This window comes from Alosa alosa, chromosome 18 (genome assembly GCF_017589495.1).
Source record: "Alosa alosa isolate M-15738 ecotype Scorff River chromosome 18, AALO_Geno_1.1, whole genome shotgun sequence".
Taxonomy (NCBI): domain Eukaryota; kingdom Metazoa; phylum Chordata; class Actinopteri; order Clupeiformes; family Clupeidae; genus Alosa; species Alosa alosa.
The window spans coordinates 7455946-7483926 of NC_063206.1; the positions used below are offsets into that span (position 1 = coordinate 7455946).

General features: G+C 41.0%; 1 protein-coding gene across 1 annotated transcript in view; it reads right to left on the reverse strand.

Moving 5' to 3' along the window:
* Window positions 1–1269: 1269 nt before the first annotated feature.
* Window positions 1270–27981, reverse strand: part of pla2g4f.1 (phospholipase A2, group IVF, tandem duplicate 1) — a 46338-nt gene continuing 19626 nt past the window's right edge. The window contains exons 4-22 of the mRNA XM_048270130.1: window positions 22151–22282; window positions 22033–22073; window positions 21778–21820; window positions 18392–18440; window positions 16258–16382; window positions 15693–15782; window positions 15558–15592; window positions 15020–15158; window positions 14316–14452; window positions 14075–14210; window positions 13673–13759; window positions 11421–11532; window positions 10835–10972; window positions 10590–10688; window positions 8537–8716; window positions 8196–8365; window positions 6055–6241; window positions 4562–4798; window positions 1270–1327 (exon numbers count right to left, since the gene is read on the reverse strand). Coding sequence (XP_048126087.1) covers window positions 4584–4798; window positions 6055–6241; window positions 8196–8365; window positions 8537–8716; window positions 10590–10688; window positions 10835–10972; window positions 11421–11532; window positions 13673–13759; window positions 14075–14210; window positions 14316–14452; window positions 15020–15158; window positions 15558–15592; window positions 15693–15782; window positions 16258–16382; window positions 18392–18440; window positions 21778–21820; window positions 22033–22073; window positions 22151–22282 — 2115 coding nt within the window. The 3' untranslated portion in view covers window positions 1270–1327; window positions 4562–4583. The remainder of the gene's footprint in view (window positions 1328–4561; window positions 4799–6054; window positions 6242–8195; window positions 8366–8536; window positions 8717–10589; window positions 10689–10834; window positions 10973–11420; window positions 11533–13672; window positions 13760–14074; window positions 14211–14315; window positions 14453–15019; window positions 15159–15557; window positions 15593–15692; window positions 15783–16257; window positions 16383–18391; window positions 18441–21777; window positions 21821–22032; window positions 22074–22150; window positions 22283–27981) is intronic.

A 27981-nucleotide genomic window follows, 5' to 3' on the forward strand; every position in this document is an offset into this window, starting at 1 on the left:
TCTATAACTTACTGTATATCCACTACAGAGGACATAGGTCTATGGATTCGGTCTCAGGAGGATATGATATAAAGTGAACTGACGTCCAATATCAAAACTGGGAACATAATCCATGTTTGACAGCATAGACAAAACTAGTTTGATACAAGTTTAATGAGTTAAATATAGTTCACAGTTGACAGAAAAGTTCCATCAACAACATTATTCACAGAAAGGTTCCATAAACATTTAAGTGAGATCAGTGCATTCAGACATCTGAGGGGTATTCCAAGTAGGCCTATGTGGTTTAGTGACAAACTAATTGACATAAGTTGTAAACCTCCCAGTAGAAAAGCTGTATGATACAGGAAACATGGTTGTGTGTATTTTAATATTCATATATTCTAGAATATTCTGATTTATGATATATTATAAAGTGATGACATCCAATATAAACACTGGGAACATAACTAATCCATGTTTGACAGCATAGACAGAAACTGGTTTGATACAAGTTTTAATGAGTTAAATTGACGGAAAAAAAATCCATTAACATTTTCAGTTCAGTGCCATCAAAAATAAAGTTTGATGAACAGACAATGGTGTGGCATAAGTAAAGGAAATGGAGTAGCTGGGTTCAATATCAACAGCATTTGTTAGACAAGTTCAATAAATATTGTAAAGTGCAAGTTTGTAGGTTTGTTTCTGATCCTTAAAAAACAGACATTGGTTTGGCATAGTAAGTGTAACAGTTCATCAATTTAAGACAAAAAGGTGACTTGTCACTTGTACAGTGTCAATGGGTTCATCAACAGCATCTGTTATTTACAGTTCACAGAAAGGTTTCAGCCCCAATGAAGAGATTAAATAAAGAGGAATTAAGAAACATTTTAGAAACTGCTAAGATCAGCCCCGTTCATTGCAATCAGTAAAGAATCAGGGAGTGTCTTCACAGGCTCAGTGAGACAGAGGTTACTGTCATGCAGTTGGTTCTATGATTTCGACAACTGGTGCATGTAATTTTGTATGTTCCCACCTTGCTAAAATTGCTGGGGTACACTTTGGCTAAGAAAAAAGTGATTCAGACAGCAGGTGGGCAAATAAGATAGCAGTACATAGTGAAACTAGGTAAACTCCATAAAAGAGGACTGAGTCAACCAGACGATGGGAAAATGGGACACAGAGTGGTGAATGCAGGTGATGAAGGTGGAGCTCATAAATCAAATATTCAGTCACAGTGTAGCAGATGCCCTGCAATACTGCAATGAAGAGCTGCACGTTCCTCAGTTCCAGGGATGTGAGGAGACTGTTCAGTTCATTCACAGTCTCCTTGAGCAAGGCAGTTGTTCTGGGGAGATATATAAAATAAATAAATGAATAGGAATTTGAGAGGCATCTTATTCTTGTTAGGGTAAATGAAATGTGAATAATACAGTGTTGGGCAAGCTACTTCAAAATTGTAGTGAGCTAAACTATCAGTTACTCTGCCATGAATAAAACACACAATACTACCACCCAGTCAAATGTATTAGTAACACAAACACAGCAGTAGGCTAGTTCTCTAGGAAGCTACTTTAAATTGTGCCAATTACACATGACAAGAAAAGTGTAGCTTGTGTGGCTAAGCTACTTGATAAATAAAGAAGTTAGGCTATTGAAAAGTTACTTTATTCAGGAAATAGTGAAGCTAGGCTACCAACACGCTTAAGCTACAAGTAGCAGCTAGCGATTGCCCAATAAAAGGCTACAGTCTGTGCCACTTGTGTAAAATTTGCCGGCCAAATCTAGTATGATTTATTTCTACAATAGCCTTTTTACTGTCTGTCTGTCCCTGGGGAGTGTGTATGTGTGTGTGTGCGTGTTGCAGTAGGTGGTAGTTGGAGGTGGAGGATAAGGGTGGCCTGGTCGACATGTCATACTATAAGTGCCATCTCTGTTGAGTCAGGAAGCTTTCAAAACAAACATCAGCTTTAAGCTTTCTGCTCCCAAGAAAGGGTTTATCTTTGAGTTTTACTTTCTTTATTTGATTTCTTTTTACGATTTAGAATAAACATGATGATGATTCAGGTCATTATACAGATTGTCTTTAATTTATTGTATTTCTCTGCATAAGGCTGTTTTGATCTTTCGTTGTGTACAGTTTACATGTTTTCGATGTTGCTTTTTAGGCAGCCGTGGCCCACTGGTTAGCACTCCGGCCCTGTAACTGGAGGGTTGCCGGTTTGAGCCCCGACCAGTGGGAACGGCTGAAGTGCCCTTGAGCAAGGCACCTAACCCCTTGCTGCTCCCCGAGCGCCGCTGTTGTAGCAGGCAGCTCACTGCGCCGGGATTAGTGTGTGCTTCACCTCACTGTGTGTTCACTGTGCTAAGTGTGTAATCACTAATTCACGGATTGGGATAAATGCAGAGACCAAATTTCCCCTCACGGAATCAAAAGAGTATATATACTTATACTAAAGGATCACATTTAGCCAACCTGTGGTGTGAACTTATGGTAATTAGCCCTTGGAGATCATTGCACCTGTTTTTATTGTTATGTTTTATTTATAATACATTGCTTGAGAACTAGACGCTGCCATTAATGGCAAAACCCCAATAACAGTGAAATTGTGACTAGGTCCCGAATAAGTTAACTTCTAGGATGCCTTCCATTTATATTTAAATGAGCTTCCATTGGCATAGAGCATCACAGTCCCGCCCCTCCTCCAGAGAGCTTAGTTTCTGGAAGTAAATTTCCCATTCATTTCTCCCATTGACGTTTTGGATAAATCCGTATCTAAAGAGTTTTAAAGCATGTCTTAGGATAATCAGCTACGGCGTTAACTCATAAGCATACAACATATCATTTCGAGTGAAAAAACGAAGAGAAAGTCCAAAAAAAGTCAAAAGTACAAGACTGTGTACATATTTTCAATTCCGAGCGAAGGAACTACTCATCCCATAAACCACCGTGCCTCACTGAATTCACAGAGGGAATTTGAAAGACAACCGATTATCCCGCCCCTCGGACTGAGCACTGTGAACGGTGAGTGCCCAGACCCTACATTTTAATGTGGGTCTGGCTCGTCAGGCTAAGAAGTATTTCTAGGTTAAGGATTAATGATATGACTCGTACACTACAGTATGAAGGCTACAGTAGCCTAATGTTAACTAGATCTAGATTACCAACCTCCCTGCAAAACTCACCACACTACTTTGTAGGTCTTGACCCTCATGCTGGCCCTTACAAAACCCACAAGCTGACCCTCGGACACACAGCAGTCAATAATGTGACCCGATTTAAAGTTTTCACCCCTTTGGACACTCTTGATTTCGTCCTTGAAACAGTGAAATATTCACGGGGGCTTGGACGGTTTGCTAACCATTTTAGCAGGTACTGCAGTTTCTAGCCGGTGGTAGCATCCAGCTTGTGCTATCAGCTAGCTAGCTAGTTCAAAAGTTTAAGTACTTAATGAGAATATACAGGGCTTTTTATGCCTCGACTAAGTTGTTGTTTTCTATAAACAACAATTCATGTTCATAGAAACAACAAGGTCACTAAAACATAATAGATAGATAGATAGATAGATAGATACTTTATTGATCCTCAAGGGGAAATTCAAGAATATATATATATAATATATAATAATATTTGTCATACCTGAATATATATATATAATATATAATAATATATGTCATACCTGTGTTGCAGCATGTAGGCTAATGTTAGCAGGATTATAATGACATTCTAAATGTCGGCTACCTGAAAAGTTAAGTGTTTAAACTAGCATTTACAGTGTCCTATTTGATGGTGTATTAGCCCTGACTAAGTTTGTGTGATATATAAACCACAATCATTGTTGATACAAGTACCAATGTTCGTCTAGAAAGTTTTTATTCACATGAAGATTTTCGCCGTATGCAGTAATTTAGACTCCGCCATCTTTGTCAATAATTTTCGCTAAAGAGTTTCAAACTATGATCATAACGGCCTTTCCACCAATCAGAGGCATCACTGTGGGATTGTTCAGGATTGTGGGTAATGAAGTATTTATCCAAGACATCGCGAATAAAAGACATTTATCTCAAAACGAGGTTAGTGCCCCGTGAACTTTTGGCGTCTATATGAGCATACACAATCGCTTAGTACAGCCGTAGCTGGTTTTAAGTCTACCATGTGCAGTTAAGTTTTTATGGTTTATACCCGAATTGTCAATGGAGAAATTGCATTGAATTCTTACTTCCGGAAACTCCTGTGGGCGGGACTGTGAAGCTCTATTGTTCTCTTCCTCTTGTGTGAAGGCTTGTTGTCATTTCACAAAATGGCCCGCAGTGCTCTTGGGCACTAAGCATGTAATTCCACCATCACTATATAGGTTTCTTTGATTACGTAACGATTTGATTTGTTTGTTCATCTTGTTGTTTTGAGACACATTTGTGCTATGTGATGATGTGTTAAATAGTAGCCTACTTGATAAGTACTTTATGATGATAATACTTTATTGTGCTATCCTAAAGCTTTTTTACTTTATTGTGCTATATCCTAAATATTTTTTTACTTTATTATGCCATCATTGATGTCTTTGTAAGAATGTTATCTCACAGAGTAGTCAGTCAGTCAGTGTTCACTTCTGTCTTCTTGGATTCTTTCTCTGTAGAGCCCTCCGTAGAGCTGACAGCAGGATGTCGCTGTTGTTCAGGACGTTGTAGGAAGAAAGATCCATCAGCTTCTGGAAGTCCTCAGGCTGGTAGGCCAGGTTCATAGTGTGGTACGGCGAATCGCCAGTGATGACGTCTATCTCTCCCTGTTTCAGTTCATCCACCCCTTCTCGCTTGACACCTTAACATAATAAGCAAGAAGATGAACTTTTGAAGTTAAAACTAAGCTGAACGATGACTGCCTTATTTTTTCCAAGACACAGTCAATACACGGAATGGTGTAGGAATGAGAAGAGGGTGGAGCCTGAAACATTAAGAGGATTGGCCGAATACTGGAACAGGGGGCCTGGATAACATACACTGCTCACAAAAATTAAGGGAACACTTACAGTTTTCCACAATTGTTAAAACCCATTTTTTGAAACCTTCCACCCTTTTCTCCATTCTCAAACTACATTGTGTGTACACTGTACATGTCTGTACATGTCTGACAGTTCTTGCAAAATAAAACACTCGGCTCAAAAGTTTTACTTTTTTACTAACCAAACAGTGTCAGAGTACCGATCCAGTGTATGATTGAAGTGTTCCCTAAATATTTTTAGCAGTATATTATGTAGAGTTGACACTTCTCACATAGATCTCAATATCATTCAATTCATCCTTCCCACCATTTTATTATTTGTAATATGTATTATAAAAGGTGTACTGTTTTTCAGTTAGGTCCAGCAAATTTGTATCAATTTGCTGGACCTAACTGGTGTCTTTATTCCTGACATGTTTTGTTTTTTTTCTATGTTGAATTGGTGTTTATTGTTCAGCACGTTGTTCACGAAAGGTAGTACATAAATGGATTGATTGATTGACTTCCCACTCTCCTACAAAGAGACATTCAGTCCACCTAATTAGCAAAAGTCAATAAGGTTATGCAAAAGAGTAAGGAAGCATCCACTGGTTGGCCAAAGATGTATCCAAATACTCATGTTCCTGAGTATAAGTGAAACATACCAGTGCATCTCAAATTTGAATATAGGCAAAAAGTCCATTACCCTGAGAGATTAAATGCTCAGGAAACCATTGACGGTATTTTGACTTAATTAGTTGATTAGGGCTCTTCTCAGGTCGACATTTCTGTATTATAGATTCTTCATTCTAGTATGTTAAGGTACAGGATTTTTGATTTCCATGAGCTGTAAACTGTAATCTTCAAGATTAGAATAATCCAGACTAAAACAAAAAAAAGGCTTAAAATATGTCACTTTATGTGTAATGAATATAGATTATTTATATTGAAATAAATTACGGTAATTTTTCCCCCCATGATATTCAATTGTTTTAAAAATCCCCACTCAATAACATGAGAAAGAAAGCCCTCTGAATACAACATTGCTCTTTCTGTCCTGTACACTATAGTTAGTGGTTGTGCTGCTGTCCACTAACCTGGGGCTTTGAACTTTCTGAAGGTGAGGTTGACCATGGGGAAGTGAACCACAATGGGAGCTTTGGGATTGTTCTTGTCCTCAAACACATACACCTCCTTCATGGGTTTTTTCTCCACATGGCTAAAATCGATGTGAGGGAACAGGATCCTGTGGTCAGTGCAGTGCTTCTGGGTTTTCTTCAGCACCTAATAAGTCAAGTCAAGTCATGTATATCTATAGCGCATTTTATACACAGGGGTCATTCAATGTGCTTTACAGAAACAAAAGCAGAGTAATAGTAAATAATAGCATAAAACAGGAACAAAACATAAGACACAAGGTAGAATAATTAGAAGACAGATTCAGAATTTGTAACTCGGTGATAACAGGATCTACATTCGATCAGTTAGCAGAAGGCATGTGAGAAGAGTTTGGTCTTAAGTCTAGATTTAAAACTGGCTACAGTTGGGGCCTTTTTGATGTCATCTGAAAGTCGGTTCCAGAGCTGAGGAAACCCCATTCATTTTTGGACCCGATCAGACTCAAAGGGAACTTTGAAGCGTTTTCCAAACTGTAGCCTATTTTCTCGCAGTGATAGCGAAAGTGAAACGTAGTGCCCTTTTAGTTTAAATGATTAATTTTGTGCCCGTGTCAGTCATTTCTTTCACATGTCTTTTAACATATATAATGCATTCATATGCTAGTAGCAATGTCAGAAATGAACCTGTTTATAGGCCTCTGCATCTTGCATGTTACATTTAGATGCGCACTCAATCGCACATCCATGCAGGCAAAACGTAGTGTAGGCTAGGACTCGTGTGGTGACGGCACACAACAGGAAAAAACGTTTACAATGCACTGGCGGTGATAGTCTACAAATAATCAAAAAAAGGAATTTATATAAGTATAAGTATATATACTTTTTTGATCCCGTGAGGGAAATTTGGTCTCTGCATTTAACCCAATTCACTAATTAGTGAATTAGTGAAACACAAACAGCACACAGTGAACACACAGTGAGGTGAAGCACACACTAATCCCGGCGCAGTGAGCTGCCTGCTTCAACGGCGGCGCTCGGGGAGCAGTGAGGGGTTAGGTGCCTTGCTCAAGGGCACGTCAGCCGCAGCCCACTGATCGGGCTGACCAATTGAAGGTGAACAAAATGGCACAAAACGTAATTTCTGTCAGAGACCAGGCTATAATGCATGGGGTAACGTAAGGTGAGTCAAACAGAAGAGGGGCCTGTCTTAGCAGCCTATTACTGAATCATGTCCCTTTCAAAGTACGTTAAAATTGTGTGTTTAGCCGCCAGCATAATAAAATCAAAACACAAATACAAAATCTTATTAGGCTATAGGTCCAAACCTATGTGTCTAAACCTTAGTTAAAAAAATACTCAGGTGTAATTAGTCAAAGAGCCATTGTATTCTGTATAATATAGAGGTTAACAAAGATACTCTAGTTTGTACTTTATTTTAAAATATACATTTTGGAGTCAAATAAAGTCATACCACAGGTCTATGTCCAGGGATGGATTACTGAATGGGCCTACTGGGCCCAAGAGCTCAGGGGGCCCTGAAGTCCAAGCCTCTGAAGTCCAAGCCTGTGTGTGAAGTTGCTTCTTCTCTACCCTTCTTTTCTTTTTCCACAAAACTCACCAGAAGTCATCATTTAAAGGGTCATTTTTTAAAAAACATCTTCTGGGGGAGCATGCCCCCGGACCCCCCTATCTTGACTGGGGGGGGGGCTTTTTGCATATGTGTCCAGGGATTCATAATCCATCCATGCCTATGTCCGTCAAAAGTTTGGAATACCCTAATTGACTGACTTAACTAATTACTTGTTTGTGGTTTTGAAATAATATTTTTGCATGGCAGGAAATGTATTGAAATTCTGTTTGGGGGTCCCCAGACACCACCACAGATGTTGACTACGACATGACTACGGCCTTGACACACACACACATAAACAGACAAACACAACTCCAGCTTTTTGTATGGTAAACACCAGCTCCAATCTGCAGCCCATACACTATCCTATAGAAACACTACCCTATAGCAACGTCTCACGTATGTGTCTGAAAGGAGACACACCTTTGTGGTTACATTGAAAGACAATGAGTTCCCAGAGTGCATTTCTGCGAGCAGGGGAGATACGTACATCAAACTGATCTGAATCCCAGGAGTAGTTGAAGGACAGGATGAGGTCCATGCATCTGTGGGGTCGGAGTACTGGGGTGAACGCCATGTTACAGGCAAACCCTGCGTCCACCAGATCCAGGAAGTGGTCAGCTGGGGTCAGCTGGTTTGGGAACGCGTCAGGGTGTGTGTCTGGATCGGAAGGATGGAGTACATTTACATTTAATTAGTAAAAGCTAAAGCTTGATTATCCAGCTTTACGCGCGCGCACACACGCACACGCACACACACACAGCCTAATTATATATTATATATATGTATATAGTAGATATATGTATGTACCATACTATATAAAGACATTACCTTGTCCGGCGGTGAAACCAGTCTTGCTGTTGTAGTCCCAGTGGAGATAGAGGCCTCGCATAAAGTTGTAAATCTGGCTGACGATTGGTCGGCTGTTGAAGAAGCTGGTGATGCTCTGTGCTATGTAGGAGGCTGGTTTGATCAGGAAGGTGTCCAGTGTGGACGGCCTGCTGTCCGTCTCTGGAGAGGGAGGACACACCTCAGAAATCAGGGCCACACATGATCCGCCACCACACGACACACACTCCACATGATCCACCACTACACAACACACAACATTGGTTCACTCCTAATCTTAGGAAGCTACGCCAAGCCAAAGAGGAGGCCTACAGGAGTGGGGATCGGGACCTATATAAGCAGGCCAGGAACAAGCTGACAAAGGAGATCATGGTAGCCAAAAGAAGCTACCATGAGAAGTTAAAAAATAGCCTCTCAGACAACCCCTCCCAGGGACGTATGCCAGGATCTTGTTTGTGGAATTCAGCTCGGCATTCAACACCATCATGCCTGAACTCCTACATCAGAAGCTCACCCAGTTCTCAGTGCCTGCCTCTACCTGTCTGTGGATCATCAGCTTTCTGACTGACAGGCAGCAGCATGTCAGACTAGGGAACATCTCATCCAAAACCCGGTCTATCAGTACAGGCGCCCCACAGGGGTGTGTCCTTTTCCCGCTGCTCTTCCACCCTCTACACTAATGACTGCATCTCTAGGAGCCAAACTCCTGAAGTTTGCAGATGGCACCACCGACATTGGTTTGATCCAGGATGGTGATGAGTCTCCTTACAGAAAGGTGGTGGAAGAGCTGGTCCAGTGGTGCAGTCAGAACCACCTGGAGCTTAACCCCAAGAAGACTGTGGAGATGACAGTGGACTTTAGGAGAAGTCCCCCCCTCTCCCACCCCATGCCATTCAGAACGACACAGTGTCCAAGGTGGATTCCTTTAGGTTCCTGGGATTCACAGGACCTAAAATGGTCTCTCCACATTAACACTATCCAGAAAAAGGCCCAGCAGAGGTTATACTTCCTGAGACAGCTAAGAAAGTTTAATCTGGAGCTGCTGACCACTTTCTACTCAGCCATCATTCAGTCTGTCATCTGCACTTCCATCACTGTCTGGTTTGGGTCAGCCACCAAACGAGGCAGGGCCAGACTGCAACGGACAATTAGGGCTGCAGAGAGGATCATTGGAGCTGACCTTCCCTCCATCCAGGACCTGTACCGGTCCAGGGTCAGCAAAAGGGTAGCAAAATCTGTACAGATCTCTCACATCCTGGTCACAAACTGTTCAACCTCCTTCCCTCTGGTAGACGATACAGGGCACTGGTTGCCAAAACCAGCCGACACAAAGCAGCTTCTTCCCCCAAAGCAGTCACTCTGTTGCACACTCAGAAACAGCCCCCACCCTTACACTGAACAAAGTCAATCAACACTGTTCTCATCTACCTCATCTCCTTAACCCTTAAAGGAGTACCGTCACACCGGTGTGACGGGAATGTTGGGAAATGAACATTCTAAAGAATATCTGGGTTCATTGAATTCAACATAGAATTTTAGAACCTTCAATTGTTGCGGAACTTAGAATGTTCAAAAACCTAAACCTTTAAGGGTTTAAAGGGCCCTTCTGTAACTCCAGTCATTTCTTCGCCGATTTCTCTTTTGTTGCCGCTTTTTTTTTCTCAACGGAGCTCCGCCTACAGCTTTGGGCTGCATATTTCAGAACCGTCTTTTTGGTCTTTTTGCTGGCTCTGCCATGATAAACATCTGAAAGATGAAGCCATCTTATAGCTAGCCGACATGGCTAATCGGTGCTTGAGGGGAGCGTGTGTATGTACAGAGAGTTTTGTGTTTCTCGCTCATTCTCGCTTCTCACGGGACTGAGATTCAGACACTACCGGGACGCTAGTGTAGATCTTGCAAGGCTGGTTTTCCACTAGGAGACGATTGAGGGAACAGGGAAAGCCACGACAGGTCCATTAACCATCACAATGACCTCTAAACTGTTTTATTAAGTTGAAAATGTTGCATAGGGGGCCTTTAAAGGTACCAGTACCTGTGTTAGTGACATCACCACCTATCCAGGATGGAACATAGCCAGTGGCATGGTACCACAGATCAGTCAGGTTAATGGAGAAAACACTGCTCCAGATTCCTACGAAACACACACACACACACACACACACACACACACAGAAACTGCATTTAGATAAATAAGCATGTTGAATATCACACAAAATAGCTTTCACTCACTCACACACGCACACACACTCCTCCTTCATTGCTTCAGTCATCTCTTACCTATCAGGAAAGGCAGTCGAATCTCTGGTAGTCTCTTGACCCGATGACCTAGGAAGTACTCACTGCCAAAGTCCTCAGTGGGCACAAATGCACCATACTTGGGAAGGCCGACCTCATATGGGTTAAATTCACACCATTCTACAATGACAGGACATGACAGTAACACACACACACACACACTCTCACACACACACATACACAGGTCTGGAAGATCTGTGAATCTGAAAGATTTAATAAGAGCCTAATGCACAAATTTACATTCAGTTTCACTGCTGGTTTCGCCTGCGAAAGTAGTAAAACGAACGTCAAGTTCGTAAACAGGCATTAATGGACTCCTTTGAGACGGACCTGCAGAAAAAAAAATCTAACTTGCTAACAGGGTTGTCTGGGTTCACCCAGGCTAATACTATGGACATACCACAGCAGACAATACAGTGATAAATGAAGAAATACATAGTCATAGGATTATGTGTCAGGATTATCTTCCAGAGGTAAAGTGCACTTAATGCTGCAGTGTCATATGAATTAACAAATGAAACATTTAACATAAAATAAAATTCTGTACAGAACAGAGTTTAATGACTACCTGCTTCTGTAACACTGCCTTTGGTCTTCGTGTTCACAGATGTGTAGATGGGCAGAGGATTCTGTCCCTCTGATACCGCCCTCTTCTGGTCAGAGAGGGTACTCTCCCATTTCTGCACTTGCAAGGAGCAGACACTTGGCTCTAGGATTTGCAGAATCTACTGATTGCTGATAGAGTTACGGTTGGTTTCCACACAGCGAAATTTCGCTTCACTCTCATTGAGGTTGAGTAGAGAGAAAATTTGCCCTGGCTGGGCGAAATGAGAGCGAATCACCAAGGCAAGTGAAACAAAGTTGACGAAAGTTTAACTTTATTCAAATGAGGACCATTGAGAACCAACCAGGTCCGCATGTTTGTGTTTGGAGGCTGGAGTTACAAAAAAGTCTGACCAAGATGGTGGAGACAACCTGAGCTGTAACACGAAAATGTGTATGTGATAAAAATGTTTCTACACGAACATTGGTAGTTATATCAACACAAATTGTGGTTTATATGCCACACAAACTTAGTCAGGGCACATACACCACTAAATAGACCACTGTATATGTTAGTTTAAACATTCAAACTTTTCAGCTAGTCGACAGGCCAACTGCTAGCATTTCCGGACATTGCATTTCATTGCTGCAACAGTATGAAATATATTATGTCTCAGTGACCTTGTTGTTTCTATGAACATGAATTGTTGTTTATAGGCAACATCAACTTAGTCGAGGCATAAAGAGCCCGGTATATCTTCATTAAGTACCGAATCGGTGCCTTTTGCATCCCTAACACATAATCAGTTCTAAAGTTAGCTTTCTCTTTCTCGGAGCTTTCTCTGTCTATGCTCCCCAGCTTTGGAATAGCCTTCCTGATGTTGTGAAATCCTGCCCCACTATTAGTAGTTTTAAATCCAACCTAAAGACTTACCTCTTCTCCCTAGCTTTTAACACTCCCTGACTCCCTCACCTCTCCCTTTTTTTTATATGTTTATATGTATGTTTATTATTATTATTATTATTATTATTTTATGTAAAGCACTTTGGTGCAATGCTATTGCTTTGAAATGTGCTATATGAATAAATTTGACTTGACTAAAGTTGCTTTAACAACAAATACATGTGTAATTAAAAAAAAAGTAATGTTACTATAGATCATATGCATCAATATAAGACCAAGTAAAGCCAATAAAATATATGTTTAAATAATTAAAATCAAATAAATATATGCTATGGGTAAGGATTTTGGTTGATTTTGGCCTGTCCCACGCTATGTTTTTTCTTTTTCAACAGCACTTCTCAGTTGTAAAATATTGGTAAATGTTCACAGTTTTATATCGTCTCAAGTGTAATCTCATTGTTAAGCAATGATTTTGACATAAATAGATATGTTTTCCTAGAAAATATAAGTAATGTATCATTGTCCCTTAATTTCATCTCAGTCCTGTTACTTTCACCAAAACCCTCTATAAAATAATGGTACAAACTAGAAGTGACATAATTTCAAGGAAGTGACATCATTTAGAAGAAGCAGATTCCACAGTGTAAGAAAGGGTAAGTCTTAAATGTCCTATTTTTCATGTTTTATCAGGGTTGTGAGAGAGGGGCCAGCATGCAACATCAGTCCTGTTACCATTTTTTAAAGTGTACATATAAACAATTATTTATGAATTCTGATATTACCAATATCTAGAAGTAATAACCTTTCATTAGATACTATGTGCCTTTCTGACCTTGACCTGTTAGCTAGAAATGAGCATAATAGCATGAAATCATCAGTCCTGTTACTATCCTACAATATTCTATGTAATTATCTAAGTCTAAGTAAATGGTAAAAAATAAATGCATTGCTTGAAATGGCCCAACACAATTTCTTGTCATGTTAAGATGTGTTAATTTAATGGGCATTGAAAAAAATCTGTTTGAAACAATTATATTTTTCAAATTTTTAAAAGTTGAAAAGGCACCGATTCGGTGGAATGACCTAGCCCAATTAGCTCACTTGCCACCACTGGCTAGACACTGCAATCAGCGGTTTGGTATAATTTCGCTGGCTGAAATTTGTGAGGTGTTTAGCTGTGTGGAAACATACCGTAATATTAAGGTTATGTACATAACATAACCATGGTTCTCTGAAGGGAACACACATATTTGTAGTGTGTGTGTGTGTTTTTGTGTGTGTGTGTGTGTGTGTGTAGGGGTAGGGAGCATAACAAAGGACAGTGTGTCGTTCTATGCATGTTTGTGTCTTTGTCCGTGTGCCCTCTGCTGTACCTTGCCATAGATGAGGTGCTCGATAGCCAGACCCCACATGTCAATGTAGGTCACCGGATGTCCCTCCTTCTCTTTATGGTTCATCTCCTAGATAGATAGATAGATAGATACTTTATTGATCCCCAGGGGAAATTCAAGAAATGACCTATTAGCTAGAAATGAGCATTTTAGCATGAAATCATCAGTCCTGTTACCATCAGTCCTGTTACTATCTATGTAATAAGTAAATGGTAAAAAATAAATGCATTGCTTGAAATGGCCCAACACAATTTCTTGTCACGTTAAGATGTGTTAATTTAATAGGCATTGAAAAAAAAAATCTGTTCGAAACAATTACAAACATTTTTAAAGTTGAAAAGGCACCGATTCGGTGGAATGACCTAGCCCAATTAGCTCACTTGCCTCAAAGTAGTACGAGAGCTGCCGAGTAGAAACGATGTCCTGGTACCTCTTAATCATCTCAGTCTTTATTGGCTCAGTGATCGTGCTCAGGTCACCCTGCGACCAATTAGCATTCTCGTACAGGATAGACATGGCCCTATGAAATGTAATTTTTTGTGTGTCAAATTAGATTGTAGAAAAGCCATATTGGGACAGCATGGTGCTAGCAGGTGATGTTACTGAACCATTCAAGGAGACTCACCATGTGGACCCTGAGACGCCGGTGATGTAGCTGACAGCATCCAGGATCCCCAGACTCTGGAGAGCCCTCAGACTCCCAAAGATGCCAGTCATCGCCCTGGTCCCTCCCCCTGAGCAAACCACACCCACCAGGGGGACCTATCATACAGTCAGTTCATTTTTTAGATTTCTCTTCCTGTTGTTGTTTCTGAAAACTAGTTTTTACTTTTCGGCTCCTGTAATATCAGTATCTGAATTGGGAAACACACTGTACCGTATCTGTGTCTGGAGGAGAGCTGACACTGACACACACTGACACACTGACACACTGACACACACACACACACACTGTACCTTATCTGTGTCTGGAGGAGAGCTGACACACACACACACACACACACACACACACACACACACACACACACACACACACACACACACACACACACCACACACACATCACTGTGTCTGGATCTGTGTCTGGACACACACACACACACACACACACACACACACACACACACCACTTATCTCTGTGTCTGGAGGAGAGCTGACACACACACACACACACACACACACACACACACACACACACACACACACACACTGTACCTTATCTGTGTCTGGAGGAGAGCTGACACACACACACACACACACACACACACACACTGTACCTTCTCTGTGTCTGGAGGAGAGCTGACACACACACACACACACACACTGTACCTTATCTGTGTCTGGTGGAGACCTGAGCTCCAGCAGCTTCTGTAGAGCCCGACCCACCACCACCTTCCTCTTCTCCAGGAAGTGCTTCTCCGCTGACGGGATGTCAAAGTCCAGACGCAGCGCCAGCTCCTGCTCAGAGCTAGAAGGGCCACAGTCACAGAACAGTCAGGAGAACAATAGTAACAGAACATTTATTTCACTTGAACTTCATTCACAGTCACAGAACAGTCAGGAGAACAATAGTAACAGAACATTTATTTCACTTGAACATTATATATATTGTGACTGAAATGTAAAAATGGCATAATAAGAGGGTAGTGGTAAGTGCTAAATTAACCATGTTATGTAATGTTAGTGGTTCTGGTACATTACAGATAGAATGTTGGCTTGAGGTCAAAGGTCATGATCTGCATGTGACCAGAACCTGGAATCTCTAAAGTGGTGGTGAGCTTCTCGCTAATCCCAAAGGACGTCCAGTCTACCTCTATCAGTGAACAGAATAGTGGGCTAGGTTGTAGATCAAAGGGGCACTTTTTACCTTTCTCCACTCTTCAGCTCCAGGTCAACAAAATCCTGTAAAAAACATAATGTTACTACAACTAGTTTCCTTGCCAGGTTAGTTTGAGATTTGGTTATTTCCAATTTGTTTACAAATGATGAATAAGTGTACTACCTGTCCGACTGGCAATTTAAGGTCCTGCTTAAAACTGACTGGCTGCAAAGAATCCGGTGAGAGACTGATTGGCTGAAATGTATAGTCACCCTGATGACAGAAGATGAATGAAGAAAGTTTTCACTTTAATTTAATTAAATGATAATGGAAATAACTTTTATAGCAGAGTAGAATTTACACTAGATACGTATAAGTATATATACTCTTTTGATCCTGTGAGGAAAATTTGATGTCTGCATTTATCCCCATCCGTGAATTAGTGAAACACACAGTGAGGTGAAGCACACACTAATCCCGGCGCAGTGAGCTGCCTGCTACAGCAGCCCTTTGGGGAGCAGTGAGGGGTTAGGTGCCTTGCTCAAGGGCACTTCAGCCGTTCCTACTGGTCGGGGTTCGAACCGGGAACCCTCCGGTTACAAGTACGAGGCGCTAACCAGTAGGCCACGGCTGCTACATATCAACCATATATGTTTAACTAGTCAATGGTAATGGATAGTCTATGTAGATAGGTGATAACCTCTGTTGCAGTTGCACAAAGAGTCCACCAGGTGACATGTGTGTGTACCTGCGTGGAGAGTTCTGTCTCCAGATCTCTGTTGATGTAGTAGCGTAAAGAGCCCACCAGGCCAGGGGAAAGAACATGCTCCTCCTTATAAGCTCCCTTCAACTTCAGTATTAGGTTCTGGATGACTACAAAAGGACAAATAATTGTTGTTGTGCACGCTCTCTCTCGTGCGCACACACACACATCCAAAATCCACTGTGTGTGTGTGTCTGTGTGTGTGTGTGTGTGTGTGTGTGTGTGTGTGTGTGTGTGTGTGTGTGTGTGTGTGCGTGCTTATACATGTACTGTATAGATCAGACGTGTGGACTCGAGTCACATGACTTGGACTCGAGTCAGACTGTGTGTAACATAGAATGGCTTAGAATGCAGTGCAGCCAGCAACATATTTGGGGATATTGAGCACAAGGCTCCAGGCATCTTGGAGGAGAATGCACTGTAGGCCTAGTTCTTGACTTGTTAGGGACCAGTTGGGGCATGTTTCATGTCTCTGTTGCTGAGAGTTTCGATCTTCAAAAGGTCAGAATCGCCAAGCATCTTGTAGGGGCTGTTTTTAAAGAGTGGCCTAGAGATTGTCTGTGCTGTGTCGAGTGAGACATTGGGCCCTATCATGACATTCTAAAGTGCATCGTCACTCGTCAAAAGTCTATTCAAATTTAGTAGGATGTCCAGTTCACACTGGGAGCGCATGGCGTAATACTCGTTATTCACCCGCGCAAAGTTGAATTCGGTATTTTGCCAGTTTATTTTTTAAGAATTGCGCCCAGGGGTGTGGCAATTAACAACCTAGGGAGGGGCCTAGCGCGTTGTCTAAAAATCGCTATCATACACCACCTAAACCTGGTCAGAAGTCAATGGTGAGTTGTTCATATGCTATTTTAAGAGCGCATGTCACCAGTCATATTGGCAGGTGCACGCACCATTCTTCTATCATTCATGAACGCACACCAGCGCACGTCCATGCAAAGCATTACAAATTGCACGATTACAATGGGAAACATAATTAGAACAAATATATTACGAAATACTGTACATCTCATAATGAGTAGTTATTCACCATCATTTGCAAATTGGTAATGACGGTTAAAAGTGATTAGGGGAGAGGCGAGAGACACGTATGGAGCACAGCTGAAGACGCACTGTCACGAGATATAAGCAACTCCTCTGCAGGATAAATGTTTTATTCAGTCATTTAAGCAATATTAGGGTAAGTGTTGCTTTTTCCAGCCTATGTTTTCGGTGGTAACCCATTGTCAGTCAATAGTGAAAGTAACTGCATATAACTGTCTTGTCGTTGACTGACTCCTTGGTGAAGTTAGTTTCACTTTGCCAATAAGTTCAAATAGACGAGTGCAAACGCGTGAAGGCTATGCTAGGTTTTAGTAAAGCATGGTTTAAGAATGACTATTCTATACGGTCTCGCAAGCAGCCTCCTTCAAATGCGCCTTTGAATGCCAAAATACCGATGCATTTATTTGACATATCACGCGTTGCACCGTTAAAGGGAATGACAGATGTCATTCTCATTGGTTTAAAATTATGTTACGCCCCAAACACACCCATATGACTGATTAAAAGACCTGCAAAATAACGTTGCAATGCAGGTGTAACGTTAACGATGAACTGCTGAAGTTGGTATGGGCAGAAAATAGTTGTTTTTATACAATTTTACCCATTCTGCAAGTCAAGTCATTACAAGTCAAAGGGGCAAAGTCAGAGTCGAGTCTCGAGTCAATAGCATGGAAGTCCAAGTCGAGTTACAAGTCATTTCTAATTTTGTCAAGTCGAGTCTGAAGTCATGAAAATCATGACTCGAGTCCAAGTCATGTGACTCGAGTCCACACCTCTGATACATACATACATCAATACATACATACATACTGTACATGCATAAGGAAAGGGAGTGAATCTATCTCTGTTTGGATACCCTGCATCGGGTGCTAGTTTATGCATTTCCAGAGTGTCACTTGCTATTTTATTGCCAGATAGCAGACAGTCAACAAGAACATCACAGCTGTAGCGTGTCTGACTGGTCTGATGGAATGAGATGGCATGTCCGACTCCCACTAAGTGCTGCTATGGCAAGTTGACACATGTCCTTCATGGTGGTAAAAATGTTGGTTTCCTGGATACTCACCAGCTCCTAGATGTTTAGCAGTGATATCCAGGGTGGAAAGTGGTGCCGCCTGAAATAAACAGCATTTTTTACTTACACCACATCACCTCTCTCACTCCACCTTTGCACACACACAGTGAGAATAGTCCAGCTAAAACCCCTAAAAAACCCACTGTGATTATTTTACTAGCAAACATATAAACATTTGTCCCTAAAAAACCTACCATCAGACAACATAAACTTTTCCTCAACAACAATCCTAAGAGGTTTGGACCACAATTCTAATCTGAACACAGAACACTAATCTGAATATAGAACACAGAACACAGAACACTGTTGTATTCAAAATATTTCTCCATCCTGGTCCTTTTGCTGCTTGTTCTCTGCTTAGTAAATGGAAAACAAAAAGGCCGTGTGTCATACAATGACTCATACCCAGCCTATCAACACTTAGGCTAGGGGTCGGCAACCCGCGGCTCCGGAGCCGAATGCAGCTCTTTGATCCCTCTGATGCGGCTCAGCTTTTGAAACTAATTAATGAGTATTGAATTAAAATGTATTTTATTTTAGTTTGTTCATTTTCAAAATGTAATATTGTAAGTCTATCTAAGTAATTTAGCATATATATCTTTCCACCTCACTTAACTCCGTAACCGTAGCTGCACAATATTGTTACATTCGTGCTTTGTTGGCATGTCAATATCAAACAAAATCACTGATTTCCCTCCATTTCAGTCAACGAGAACACTTTAATTGTTATTGTTGATGTGTGCGCTTGCTGTAGGCTAGATAAGGAATTATGTCAAAAAGGAAACGTCAGTGACCACAGCTTGCAAGCACGAACACAAGGCTGAAATGGGAAAGTTTCCATCCAAAGACTGATTCTTAAAACGCGAAATGAACTGCCCGTTATATATCGCACACTGCAATGAGTTAGTATTGCTGTGTTAACCCTGTTCGGTTCCACTTGCATGTAAAACTGTCAAATCCATAACGCCAACACAATGCCATGGTATTTAGTTGCCGTTATGGATATCACAGTTTTGCGTGAAGTTGCACTTAAATGGTGACAGCCTCAATTCTTGCATGAAACTTCACCTCACTGAATATGAGCCAGCCAGACTCCAAGGCCATCACCAAATCTAATCTCTGGTAGGCCTAATGTTCAATTTCGCCAATGACATGTCAACGAAAATTGAGTGTTGCTTTGCATACCAAAGGACACTGGAAAAATAGGGGGTGGTGTTTAGCCTACATGGGAAGCCTAAGGCCTATACTTCTGTCATTCCACTTTACATTTCAAGTTACTTGCACATTAAAACTAGTAGAAAATGTAGGCTATTTAAAAATCCTCTGTTGAATGAAAGTAACTGTACGTTAAATATCAAAACTTTTTCTTGTAAACGTCTTTATGTGGCTCTTCTGAAATTAAAAAAATAATACATTTGGTAAAGGTGGCTCTCCAGGCAAAAAAGGTTGCCGACCCCTGACTTAGGCCCTTTCCCAAACTTCACCCTCTCCCTAGTCACTTGCACTCCGTTTGCGTGTTCACATGGAGGGTCCGCCATATTAGGGGCCATCCGAAACCAATGAAGTGGTAGTGTAGACTGGGTAAACCCAGCCCGATCTGCCGGCGATTTGATTTATCCCTGCAGCTCAGGCTGGACACCTCCTGCTTCCTTCACAATTTTGCGGGGGCCGATCACAAACTGGCTTATCCACCAGGCGCATCCAGATCGTTGGTCTGATTGGTTGAAGGACTGTCCAAGCGTACAGAATCATTTGAACTATGCCCATTGATCACGCCTCTTGTGCAGTAGCAATACAGCGCAGACTCCCCAGACTAAAGGAGCTTGCACACTGCTCCAACAAACACCAACAAACTCCAACATTCTAAAGTTGGCAGCTGTTGGAAATAGACTTTAGAATGTTCATAAAACCAACTGCCAGTCCACACTCTGTCTCCATCCAACAAACGCCAACAAAGACAGACGGCCGGCCCACACTGGACCAACTGTTGGAGTTGGTGTTTGTTGGAGTTTGTTGGTGTTTGTTGGAGCAGTGTGCAAGCTCCTTAATGTTCAATCTTAAAAGATTGAGCTTGGTCTGGTAATAGTAGGGTGACCAGACGTCCCGAAAAATTCGGGACAGTCCCGATATCCAAGCAGTTGTCCCGAATCCCGAATTCGGCCCTAATTGTCCCGAAAATTATACTCAATCAGAATACTGAGTATTTATTTTCTGATAAACTTTAAAAACTGTCCGTAGAGAGGTTGAGTCGACTGCACGCAGCCCCCGACGGCAGTTAAGTGTCTGGATGCAGCCCCGGCTACTTTGTTTCTTTTTTGACGTTCTATAATTAGGCGCGAATATGCACTGATTTTAGCTCATTTTCATTCATTCCTTGACATGGCTGATGTACCGGAACCCCAACACGCCGCTAAAAAGCAAAAGCGTCTATGCAGGTACCGGGAGGAGTGGGTGGGGAGGTACCCGTGGATAGACAAAGCCTTAAGCGACGACATTTTTGTCCCCTTTCTGTTTTATAGAGTAGGCCTAGATGAAGAGAGCGCAAGTTGCAGCAGCCGCAAAGCCGAGGACAATGAATGTGCAGGCAGCGCAGCAGGCAGAGCCAGCAGTGATTAATTGGTCGCGTCATGTGTGCAAAAAAAATACGTCGGAAGTTCGGCCTAATGTCCGATGTCGTTTTAACATAATATACTTAATCTAACAATTATTTTGTATTCTTACTTAATGACCCATAATTTTGGCAAGGCTTGTTATTAGCGTTAGGCTATTATCCTTATTCTGAAAGGTCTGATTTGCACTGTTACGCAGTCATTGGGTTTTTTTCTTCCCACAATGACATTTTGAGTTCATGATTTCTCTGTTGTATTTTGAGGCAGACCTGATGTTTGAATAAAAATGTGTTTTGGTACAGATTTGAAAATTCATTATCTTTTATAATAGTCTATGTAGGCCTACAACCTTTCAGCCAATCTCATCTGGTCACCCTAGGTAATAATAATAATGAGTGAACACCGATGCCCCCTTGTCGAGAGTGTGTGTCAGTTAATGCGGAGTGTTATGCTTTAAATGGACATGGATGTTTTAAAATGTTAATTCCGCGCCAGGGAGAGTGAAGTTCATCTTAAAGCTGAGTGCAGTATTATACGCTCTGCGCTAATCAAAGGAGCTTCATTTAGCTGTGAGGGTGCTTCCTATCCGAGTGCACTCCATAACCAAGGGGGAGTGGGTAGGAATTCGTTTAGGAAAGGCCTTAACTTAATTTCAGGAGCACGGAAGGGAGGGATGCCATTTGGTTGGCTGTTATATCCGCTTACATCAAGAAACTTTGGGCAGAATTGTGGACTGTGCCTTTAAATACAACAAATAATAGCACATACCACCAGGACTCCGTTTGACATGTATATCCCAGGATCCTCAACACTGCAAACCAGAAAGACAAGTATTTTGTTCAGCAATGCATGACAACCTTTTCCTTATACAGATGACTGATTGTTAACTATGAGTTTTCTAAACCACTCCCTCCTCTGAGAGTCCATGATGGCTAACTACATTCTACAGAGCTTACAATCTAAAGAGGTACAATTTCATTTGTATGAAGATTTTGTGTATTTATCAAAACATGATTTTCTTACCTCTCCACCATCTCAAATTCAACCCACAGTTTATCATGTGTCTAAGTAAGCATAAAAAAACATGTCAAATTTGAACATACAGTGTATTTGTGTTTAAGTTTCAATTTGAGGGATTTACCTTCTCATTAATGATGAACATTTTCGTCTGCTTTTGGCCCAAGGTGAGGTTACAGATATCAAACATGATGACAGAGCACAGTTCATCTGGCATGAGTGGATCTTCGTCGTACACTTGCATTTCTAGAACATTCTAGAAGAGAAAAGAAGAGGAAATATTCTGGGAGATATATCAGAATCAATACAATGTTTTTTCTATTTAGTGAAGTGAAAACTACTGTATGCAGGTTGTGGTGCCGTTTGCTTGTTGATAAGAGGAGTGAATAATCTTTCAGCTTCAGATGTGTACAGTATGGGACAATGCAATGTGTTGGCCAAGGTATCGTGCCCCGACAAGGTGGGTCTCTCTTACGGTGGGTTTCCATTGCAGCCAATTTTGCTTTGCTCTCATTAAAGGAACCGTATTTAAGAAATGTATTTCAATTAATCATAAAACGGCCCTGATATGTCACTAGACATTAAGAAATCATGTTCATTTCAAATACTTATATCACTGACAACAGTAGTCCGGCCAGGATATTGTCATTTAAAAAGTGAAGTTGCAGCCCTCAACTGATGTTGATGTTGTCATGTTGTGTTTTGGCCTGATGTGCCACCCTCCACCTCAGTTTAGCATGTTTGTGTTTGGTGAGTCTGACCAAGACGGTGGAGGCTGCCAGAGCTGTAACATGAAATCATGTATTTGAATAAAAGGTTTCTGGACGAACATTGGTGCGTCTATCAACACAAATTGTGATTTATGTCACGCCAACTTAGTCATGGCAAATAGACATCCAGTGTTTCCCCTACAATGTATTCATTAGCGGCGCAGCGCCGCTCCTGGAATTCAAGCGCCACTGCAAAAAAAGTTGGCTAATTAAAAAAAAAAAAAAAAACACGCAAGTGAACTTCAGGAACAGCTGCCGTTCGTTCAGGTTTGATGTCAACAAATAATAGTAGGCTAACGTTGAAGGCGCAGTCAGGGATTCCACAGGAGATCATGCTTGTTTGTGTTTATGTTTAAGTTTAAATTAAACACGCCAGCGAGATAGCTCACCCCTACCTTCAGTAGCCTATTCCCAGATAAATTCCACGCAGTGTTTCGTTTTTGTTTGTGATACAGGCAATGCTTTCAAGCCCTGTGTTGCTAACATACCTAGGCTGTGAAACTAAGGTCTAGCTAGCCTATTGGTGGGTTTAATTGAATTTGAGTAATAGGATACACAACCATTTACATCTGGAGATAGTTTGTAATTCCTGTAGAGCTCACCAAAATTATAGAAATGATACAAGACACTTATCTCCTATAATCCAAGATAGATTTTCTTTCTAGAGTTTTTGAGCATTTATTTTACCAAATGACATGGAAAACATAATTCATTTCATCCACATATTCTTATGCACCATGCACAACAACGCTACTAAGTTAAAACCGTGAGAATCAAGCAAGCCTCACGGGCCGTCACGGCATTAAAGTGACAGGCATTCAATTCGACTTGCACAGCACCAATACAGTGTAATGACATGAAAGAGAAGTCTTATAGTTTATACGGTGCTGTGCAAAAGTTAAGACACCCATGCTGAAATTGACTAATGGGAGGAATAAAAAAAAAAACATCTTTTGCCTTTTGTCTTAATAGAAAAAAAAAAATAGGACATCAATTATTTTTTAATGTATCATGTATCGTAAATAAATAAATGTTATTATATAAATAAATGTCTTAACTGATGCACAGCACTGTATATTCTAAGTAGTAATAGTTTGTACAGTGGCCTACAGTGTACAGTTGTACAGTGGCTAATTACTAATAATGTAAAGGAAAAAGGTGAAAGAAAAACATGAATAATCCTGTTCAAGTACTGCAATAATCATGCTTTGTAAATGCTTGTGTTGATGGTTATGTCATAATTTGTAACTCAATCTGTCCATTTCTTTCACAAAATCCACCAGAAGTCACCATTTAAGGAGTCATTTTTTTGAGGGGGGGCTTCCTACGATCAACAGCACCGCTGCTGGAACATTTTCCAGGGGAAACACTGGACATCTTTCGTCTGCATTTCTGACACACCAAAACAACACGTTTGCCTGAAAATACCTGTGGCTCCTTCAGAATTCAATTTCAAACATGGAAACGGTTGACACTCAAAGCAGTGAACATTTGCCTGAGGTAATTCACTGCAGAATTTAAATCACTCAGAACATGCCACAAGACTGTTGAGTTAAGCTTTACGTTGACGTTAAGTAAAACTGTGTTTCCCATGGCATTTCTGCACATTGTACACTTCTTGTCCCTCTTGTTTATACCCTGTTCTTGTAGTCTACTGCAGAAAACACATTAGTTACCAAACACCTCTAAGAACATAGGGTGCACCTTTACTTGTTACACAGAAATAAATGTTCTGTATTCAATAATATGTATAGACTTCTGAAAACCTTTTTTCCTGTGACAGGCCTCTATGTTTTACCAGGTAATGTATTTGGTTATCTTTTCTGTGACTGAATAACAACTGGCTGAGTACACTATGAAGGCTTAATGAAGATAAAGCAACACAGAAAATGAAGTCAAGACTGTTTTGCATAAGGCAGTTTTATCCTAACAGCATGCAAGTGTCCGACTGAGGCATATCATTGTGCTCTCTGTCCACATTGAATCCTTTAATTGAATGCAGTAAGGACAGTGCAACTTTATGTGCTTTCCCTGTATACAGAGCTTTTGCAGTTTCTGTCAGTCACTCTGGCTCATCTGCCTCATCAACCTCCACATCTACATGTAGGGCTGTATCGTGCGTCCCAGCGCAATTGACTTTGTATACTCGCGCTTTTGTCTTTCCTATTTTGCAGTCAGCGCATATTGGAATTTTCCCTCCACAGGTACGTGCCTGTAAACTAGGGGAATTGATTGCGCCCACGGGCGGTTCAGCGAAAAAGACGGGCGTGTTCCGCTAAACGTTCACTGTTGATATTTTGCAGTTTCAGAAAACAATTCCGCCACAGACCAGGAACTCCCTGGTCTAAAGTCTGTGGCGCAAATGCAGATGCTATTTTGAGGGCCTGCGTGAATGAATGTGTTGCACACCAATCTACAGACACCCCCGTGATAATATTTGTCCATTTCCCGGTTTTGTTAGTTGCATTGGTGACCTAAAAATTAGTAGCCTACAACATCTACATGCAATATATTTACAACAACAACGCCTAATTATGACCTATTAATTTGGACAACTTTATACAGCCCTATAAAGGCCAAAGTTACCTTTAGTTTTGTTCTAATTTACGGTATGTATGGCTTTAAACATCGCTGTCGCGCTTTAACATCAGCCTAAGCATTATTCCAGCTAAGCTAAGGTTTTAAGCACCAGAATTTTGCCTACCTTGTTGTAGCCCATCTGAAATAACTCCAAGCTTTATGTTCCTCCATCCTTTCGTTATTTTCAAAAACCTTTTATATCCATGATGGCCTTAAAGTCTTGAGTTAGTGAATTAGCTTAAATCAGCTTTTATGAGCTGTTAACCAGCAAATAGTACAAGAAAGCAGCAAGTATGGCTACAATTTCTGTAGTTGCTGCACCCATTCATTCTCTCTCCTGCTCAAACGAATGTTGTGCGTGCATTAAGTTGATGATAAAGTGTTTACAAACTCTACTTAACAGAAAATATTGTAAATAGCCTACTGTCATGCAGTTAATGGGATATACTGTGCAGAGTTGAAAGTTAGGTCAACTTGGAAACTGTTTCTCACAGGCCGCCTGTGCTGCGCAACGCACACTTTGCTCCACTCATCTATACAACATAGTTCCCATTTCGGTAAACCATACATAATTTCAAAGAAAAATATTACCACTCGAGGGAAATCAGTGTGGTGTCCATTAAGATGTGAAATCTAAGCATTACACATTTTCACGAATCACGGATGTGTTGATGACATAAATTAGGAAATATTAGATGACTTAAGGAGACGTGATGTTGAATTGCATGCCAATGCCATTTAACCCAAATGCCCCAGCGGCAGCACGGGAGAGAAGAGATTAACTGACAGAAGATATGCATTGTCTATAGAGAGGTAATGTTAGATTACATTGTACATAGCAAAAATATCACCATGCATTCATAATCTCGTGATTCAGTGAGAGTGATCCCAAAACATCGGAAAGTATGTCTTTGTGACAATTCTGTATTACATTTTGTCAAGAGGAAAAATCAATAGCTGACAGTTCCTAACTGAACAGTAAAATTATAAGCTGTGAACGCCTCCTGGCTGCGCCTGGCAAATACGCCACCATAATAGCAATCAGCTATGGAACAAGCGTGCCTGTTGTTAAAGGGAATGTGAGATGACGCCCCTGATTGGTTTATTGCACGTTAACCAAAACCACACCCATGATTAATGTAGCTACTTCAGACCACCCCATTTTAGATTTGCGCCTGGCGCAACAGTCAAATATCCCGCCGGTAAAATAGCATCAGCGCCCAAGATCCGCCCACAAAGTGACTTGCGTTTTGCGCAAAGACACTTCCGTTTCAGACCGTTAAAATATAGCCTGTAGTCTGTTGTGCACATAATGGTAGCATCTTTTTTCTCCTTTTAAACAAATTGCTAATGTTTTCCACAAATGACTATGTTGGCCTACCAAGGCCTGCAGGTACTTAACATGTGTTGTGTTCATTGTTATCAAATATCCTATGCGGCCTCTCTAGCTGTTCTCATTTCAACTTCATTCTAGGACAGTGTTTCTCAAACTTTTTTAGACAAAGGACCACTTAACCAATAAAAAAGAAACGCACGGACCACCTAGCTAAAAAAAACATTAGACCTACTTCAACAGTATATTCGCCTACACAATAGGCCTACTCACTGAACCACCTTGCTCATTGTCTTTGCACTTTGCTTATTGTGTCAGAGGATTCAATTTAAACTGGCATATCTTACATAGACAGTGTTGCAGAACTGTTTGGATTTACATACAAGTTGGTTCAATATTGCAAACAACTTATCTATATTATATTTTACGACGTCTGCTCGCGGATCACTTGGGATAGCTTGCGGACCACCAGTGGTCCCCGGACCACACTTTGAGAAACACTGTTCTAGGATACCGTATGTGCTGTACATAAGGCAACATGACAGAAAATAATGCTGGTAACGCCTGACCTAGCGTTGTCTGGCCATCCTAGCTCAACACATTTCATGATCACCAAGCAAGGATGTGTAGGAGCGACTAGGTCACGCTAGGTGTAATTAATTCAGGATCAGGACGTTCTCGTCTTCCCTCAAAAGAACTCACGGTTGGATTGAAAAAGACGCTGAAAATAGCGTCATTCACACCAAGTGAGCTTTTTTTTTTTTTTGCCGTAGGCTTTCCATGTTTGCACGGGCAGGGGACTCCCAGAACAGAGCCATACATCCAAATGAAACATTATGCAAATAGTAATAATCTTGACAAAGTGGTCCTGACTGAACTGCAGGCTATTCATCAAATGTCTTCAACAAAAGAGGCAAGCAATGACTATGTTAATAATTATAAAATAGTAATGCTATTAAAATGATAACCCTTTGGCATTATGTAGACTATCTGTGGTGTTTTGCAGGCAAATAAATATAGCAAATAGTATACATACATGGAATAAAGCTCTTAACAAATCACATGGAGGTCTGATTGGAATTACAGCTGGCTGGACCAATAAGACAACATAATTAACATTAGAATTAATTAACCCTGGTCGGGACCAGGCTAACTTCAAAACTTCAAAAGTGACCTCACTGCTAATAGATTATTTAGAGGGCATGCCAAGTAAAAAGCCTGTCCAGTCATTGAATTACAGTACCAATGTAAACAGCAGGAGTTACTGAATGG